A 6,315-nucleotide genomic window follows, 5' to 3' on the forward strand; every position below is an offset into this window, starting at 1 on the left:
ATATTATGTTTTACACACGAGACCAAACTACTAAAATTTAATCAGATAAATGTGAAATAAAGTATTAGGAATGGTTTTTAGTTTGCCTAAGTGTTCCTTCTGTTTGGTATTTTTGGACTCATTAGCTAGATATGTTGTTAAAAATAACTGTTTATTAAAGTAATTTATTTATTAAAAGAAATTTTAATAAATATACTTTTTAAAGGTGTACTGTATAAAAGAACAAATGACAAAATAAGATCAACTGAAGAGACTTAAAACAACTTCATAAAAACTACATGAGTGTTAATAAGCTCTTAAAACACCACACAAAAAAAACAAAATATTTACACAACATGAAGCTAAATGTTCCCACTTTTCAAATATAGACCATTCAATATGAACAGTTTTAAATTTCCTTTTCCTGCAGTAATTAAAGTACAGCACCTTTACAGCTGTTAAAAATGGACAAATCACAGGATTAATGATGATTATCAAGACCCTAACCCAAATGGATAAATGAATTGCATCTTTTGAGGGAAAACAGCTACTCCTGATGGGTTTCTGAGCTCAAAATGTTTGATTAGAAAAAGTCTAATTTTTTGCATTTTAAAATAAAACAAGGTTTTCAGTCAGGTTAACTTTTGAGAGCAGCAGGTTTGCATCCGTTGTTGGCAAGGTCCTGAAAGTCAAACAGGATGAACTGGAGCGCTCAAAGAGTAAACTCCTCTCTTCAGTTTTCTGGACTTTAATGAACACCAGGCACATCAGGGTGATGGAGCGAAGATCTTACGTCAGGAGGCAACCACGGTAACATCCGTAGAAACGATGGAGGAGGCGGGAGCGATGGCAGCAGCGGCGCCTGCTGGTGTCTGTAAAGCGACCGAGGGCTCGGCGGGGCGAGCAGGAACTGGTTTGACGATCTTCATGGGAACGAAGGCGTTGGAGGCGCAGTGCTCGCTCAGATACTCGCCTCCCTTCTCCTCATAGTCCTGCCTGCTGATCCATCCTTCTGCTCCTCCCGCAGCTGGATGCTCCAACGCCCAGTCTCGCGCTCCGTACCAGGCATCCAGGGCCGGCTGTGTCGCCATGGTTACCTGAGAAAGAACGTTCAGCTGTACTTTAACATCTCTGAACCATACTTGAGGATTTCAGTCTCACTGCATCTTTGTTTTTCCCCACAATCATTTTCTTTACTTGTTCACTATTTATCTATTATAAATATATTTTACACACATTACTGGATCATTTATCATCAATTAACATGATTAATTACCTCTACATACCCTTTTGAGCTTTGGAAAAATGCCTGAGTTGCTTATTTTTCTTCTGTTCACTGAATTAACAATATTACAAGAGGAATATTTTCGTGGCAACCCATTCTCATATAAAAATAAAACTTAAATTTTCTTATGCACAACAACATAATTTGACATAAAAAAAACACAGGTACATTATTTATAAAGCTATCTTTTTTAAGGATTTTGGCAGCACCTTGAATTGAGATTGGAAGGGCCTCATGGCCAGCAGCTCCCTCTCAACTCGCTCCTTCATCCCCGGGTACTGCATGTTCCCTCCTGTCAGAAACACATGGCTCACCAGCGCCTCCTGCTGCTCAGGAGTGTACCTGGATATTGTAAACATTAAAAATTGCACATTATCTTACAAAATGAATCAATAAATACAGAACTTGTAAGACCGTTGTATTAGAATGGTTTTTAACACACTGGTTTTTGGTCTAACTTACTCATAAACCAATCAGAGCTTTTTATACGTGTGGATCTCACCTGGCCAGGACATACTGCAGCGTCTCCATCAGTCCCATCTGGTCCTCTCCAATCAACGAAGGCTGGAACAGGATTTCCGGACACCGCAGACGCTCAGTCCCCACAAACAGCTGGTGGTACTCTGCCATGTTGAACGCAGGCTGAAGAAAACAGAAAACATCTTTCTTTAAAAATGCGCACAAGATTCTTGAGCAGAATTATCGTCAAAAACATCAAACTGGAGAGAAAGTTTCCTCATTCTGGTCAATACTTTCCTATCACAGCAACACTGAGGCTCTATGTGTTGGTCTGAGAATTTACCGTGTCAGTGTGCCACTACCTGGACAACATTAGCAGATTTTTCTGACAGCGTGTCCTCGGGGAAGTCTGAATCCATCAGTGCCACTCCGTCTCCCTCATCCATCGGCTGCTCCAGCTCTGACACCTGGCAGAGAGCGACAGAACAGCCTCAGGCTTCACGTCAGCTGCAGCAAAAACACTGCAGCAAACAGTCTCACTTTTTTTTTCCCATTTGACCTTTATTTAACCAGGAAAACTTTTGTAACGCTTAAGATTTAAAATCTCATTTACAAGTGTCCTAGCCAAGACTGGTACCAGTTTAAAATAGCACTAAATTACAAAACAAGTTTATTAAATAAATTTCCACTGCAGATTTTATAAAAAATAAACAACAAAAACAATGATAAAACTGTAATGGATGCCATATTTACTGATAACTCTCAGTCTGCTATCAGCATCTGTTCTAAAGATGAACTCTTAGCATTTACTAAAATCCATCTTTGTTTATGAAAACAATAAATTGCACCATGTTAAGGTTAAAACTTGACTTGAAAATAATAAATAAATAATACGTCCCAATTTTGATCAGACTGGAGCAACACCTACCTCTGTCTTCCCCTCAGCACCGTCGTTTTGCAGCAGTTTCTGTCGGCTCTGTTCAACAGCAACCTGCAGCTTGTTGATGTACGACTGCAGCTCCTCGGCTGAATCCATGTTGAGCTCCACTAAACTTTTATGAAACTGATCCAGAAGACCGTCTTCCAACAGCTCCTGCATCAGAAGACTCCATGATCATTATACCAATTACACCACAAGGAAACAGTCTGAACTGTCAAAACCTTCTGTTTTAATGCCAACAACTGTCTTTTGTATTGTTTGTCTGTTGTCAAATGTTTTTTTGGGGATGTTTAAGCTTTTATTTCAATGAGCATTTTGATATTATCTTTTGATCCTAACACCAGCAGCACTAACAGACTTTGCAGTTCAATAAAATGTCTATATGGGGTTTGATTTGTTTTAAAATTAAGGCATTAACAAAAAACAAGTTTTTATTAGTAATACTGCAGCTGACATAAGAGAAATATTTGTTGTTTTATATCAATTGTTGGATTGTAAAACAATACTGGGGGGGACATATCAAAATATTAAAACCAGGTCCTTTACCTGCACACCCAAAAGTCTGTCCAGCCTCTCTTGGTCCTGCTGCAGTTTCTCCTCCCGCCGACGAGTGTTGATCTCCTGAAGTCGTCGAAGCTGCTGAGCTCGCCGTTCTTGTCGTTCCTCCACACTCACACAACCACCTGGTAGCTTCCCCGAGAAGGGAAGCTGTATACGGTGAACCTCTCGTTCATAAAACCCTGGGCAACGCCATTTTTCGAGCTCTGCAAATGAACAAAGCAAATACTTACACATTAAAATTAATTTTAAGACATAAAAACAGAGTTTGTACGTATCTTGGAATTGACAGAAATGTTTTAGACTTGTAAAAGTGGCCTATAGATGTGTTTTAGTACTAAAATATGCACTGCACCTTCATGATAATCCACAGCAGTGTAACTGTGTTCATGCAGCAGCTCCTCCATGCGGCTCAGTGTGATGGCAGCAAGGTGACCTGGGTATTTCAGCTGCAGGAGGCGCTGCAGGTAGGACGCTGCCTGGCTTCCTGCCACATTCACACGTTTACAGTTCAAGGCATCCAACCTGAATTTCAAAAAATATACCACCAAAGTAACTGTGTGAGTGTGATTATAATAAGGTGAAAGCAATCTAAAAAAAAAAGCATTAAGAACAAAAGTATGTAAGATCGTGTAAAATTAGCCTTTTGAGGACGACAACAGGAATGAAACACAAAGGAAGTTGATTATTTCTGCTGAGGCTCACCTGCCATTGATAACCGGCAGGATGTGTGAGCAGTGGTACCCAGAGGACAGAACGATGCCAGTGTGCAGAGGCTGAAGGTTTCTTTGAATGTTATTGTGATAGAAGCTGTACAAGCCATCCACGCCATAAGACACAAACGGGACACGATAGCATTCGAACAGCAACTCTGACATCATCTGTCGACAGTGCAGCGGGTTGCAGGGCGCCTCTGTCAACACGATGGGGTGTTCCACACAGCCCTGGGTATGAGGGGAATTAACAAATATTACTTTAGCTAATTACTGTGATTAATACCAACTTTATCCATGAAAGGATACAAATCCCTAAAGTGACTGGGTAATCTCAATGTACAGGTACAGTACAGAGAAATAAGCTGCAATAATAAGATAAACTAGAACTGCAAGCAGTTATAATCGGGGTCCATTCGAGGACTTGTTCAAGCAGTGGATTGCAGAATCATAAGTCATAGTCTCCAACTACAGAATAGAAGTCCAGTGGTTTTGTTTTTCAAAAATAAATTTATTTAAAAAAGCTCAAACAGCGCATCTTAAGCGAAGAGTCTGAATGTTCCTCACCCAGTATTAGGCTCCTACACTCAGCTGTTTCTGTTAATAAATGCATTTCCTACATGTAAAAATGTTGATTACGAGCACATGTTAGGTATATTTTGTTAATCATAAGCGTGACTGTAATCCCACAAGATCCTTGACTTTGTACAGGTAAACCTTGCATACTGTTTGAAAGGCAAAAAGTGATCACACCAAATTAGTTTGATTTGGAATTGGCTTGTCAATCTCACGTTGTGCATTTTGCAAATTGACAAAACAAACAGGATTTATATTAGTGCAAGCATTCTTACTACAAATCACGAGATGTTTTCAATTCAGTTCTGCACCAATTATCAAGGTAATCTCAGTGAGCTGCACAGAAAAAGAACCGATTCAGCATCCAGTCCAGTTCAGTTCAGTTTCCGGTCTGATTATGCGTTTACCACAAACCTCCGAAGCGATGCCCAGGTGTGTGAACACGTAGTCGAAGATGAGCTCCTGGATCTCGAAGTTCACCACCACGTTTCGGTCGAACTGGCTCTTCAGCAGCCACCGCAGCGGCTCCAGGTTGGGGATGTCGTTCCCGATCTGAGTCTCGCTGCGGGCGGCCCCTCTGCTCCGAGCCGCCACGGACCTGAAGAGCAGCCGCGGAGAGTCGCACTCCTCGGCCCCCGGAGCCGCCCAGCCGACCCGGGTCTGGAAGGAGCCGTTGTCTATCACTACCGGGGCCGGCGTGGGGCTCACACACTGGGCGGGGAGCTCATAAATCGAGTCTGGAGTCGTTTTACAATCTTGAAATGAGAAAATCTGACATAACGGCGCGTCTTTGGAAGCCATTTTTTCAAAACGTACCAGTTCAAAATACAACCGGGTGGAAACTCGGTGTCGCTGACTTATGGTTCCCATTTTAATTTAAAAAAAAAAAAAAACAGTATAGAAGAAAAATAGGACCTCGCTCAAATGAACATGTTTTCTCTGATATATTATATATTTTACGTGTGTAGAATCTGACACCATTCATAGCCTCAAGATCCTACAGCAACTATGACCATTACAAAAAATAAAAATAATTAAACATTCACTTTTTAGCATGTTTCCTGGTATGGCTGTAAAAAAAAACTGATAAGTTAGACCTTTTGACTCAAAGACTAAACAACTTAAACCAGATTAGCGCCACAATTTAACATTTATACATTTTATACAATAAAGAAAAGTTCCTACCTCTTTTTGAATCTTCTAAAAGCAGATACCCTTGCTCAGTTTCATTCTAATTAATAAAGTCATATATGTTCATGACTAATATAATATAATTTTTTTTCATGCTTCTCTTGACATACAGTCTTTTTTTTATTTGATGCTGTAACATATCTTCCAGCTGTAAAACAAAAAGGACTAAAATGTTTGCACATTGTCCCTGAATCTCTGGGGTTTATTTGAGAAAACTAGCTTTACGTATTCCTTTAGCTATACAAATGTTTTTGTTGTTGTTTGTTTCCTTTTTATATGTGTTTTACACTTTTTATCTGCTTATAATCTATAAAGGTTACTCATTTTTACTGGGTTTTCTGTCTATCCTTTTTAATAACGTTACAAAATGTTTGTGTGAACTTTCACCACCAGGGGTCACCACTACACTGTTGAGAAGACTCACTGAGACAAAATGGTACAAAATGTATTTTATATAGTTTTTTGGGTGTGTCTAGGCTGTTTATAGGTTATGCAAGGAAACTGTTTATAAAAAAAATAAAGCAAGCGTGCATGTGAACAAATACAAACACATTTGGGGCATACTTTAGTTCTTGTTATATACATTATTATACTTAATTTTATAGGCCTTTTTT

At 39.6% G+C, this 6,315-nt stretch overlaps 1 protein-coding gene across 1 annotated transcript; it reads right to left on the bottom strand.

The window, feature by feature from the left end:
• Positions 1–249: 249 nt before the first annotated feature.
• Positions 250–5,358, bottom strand: actr5 (actin related protein 5). The gene is made up of 9 exons (XM_017417619.3): positions 4,925–5,358; positions 3,927–4,165; positions 3,577–3,746; positions 3,210–3,427; positions 2,652–2,816; positions 2,086–2,190; positions 1,767–1,906; positions 1,474–1,606; positions 250–1,076 (listed from the first exon to the last, which is right to left on the bottom strand). The coding sequence occupies exons 1-9, from the start codon at positions 5,309–5,311 to the stop codon at positions 774–776; spliced, it is 1,860 nt and encodes a 619-aa protein (XP_017273108.1). The 5' UTR covers positions 5,312–5,358; the 3' UTR covers positions 250–773.
• Between the last annotated feature and the right edge of the window lie 957 nt (positions 5,359–6,315).

The sequence above is a fragment of the Kryptolebias marmoratus genome, linkage group LG8 (assembly GCF_001649575.2).
Source record: "Kryptolebias marmoratus isolate JLee-2015 linkage group LG8, ASM164957v2, whole genome shotgun sequence".
NCBI lineage: Eukaryota > Metazoa > Chordata > Actinopteri > Cyprinodontiformes > Rivulidae > Kryptolebias > Kryptolebias marmoratus.

Coding starts and splice junctions, on each gene's coding strand:
- actr5 (XM_017417619.3), bottom strand. CDS start 5,311: ATGGCTTCCAAAGACGCGCCGTTATGTCAGATTTTCTCATTTCAAGAT. Junction 3,747..3,926: donor CTGCCGGTTATCAATGGCAG/GTGAGCCTCAGC, acceptor TTTGAAATTCAG/GTTGGATGCCTTGAACTGTA. Junction 1,077..1,473: donor CCTTCCAATCTCAATTCAAG/GTGCTGCCAAAA, acceptor GTTCTTTCTCAG/GTAACCATGGCGACACAGCC.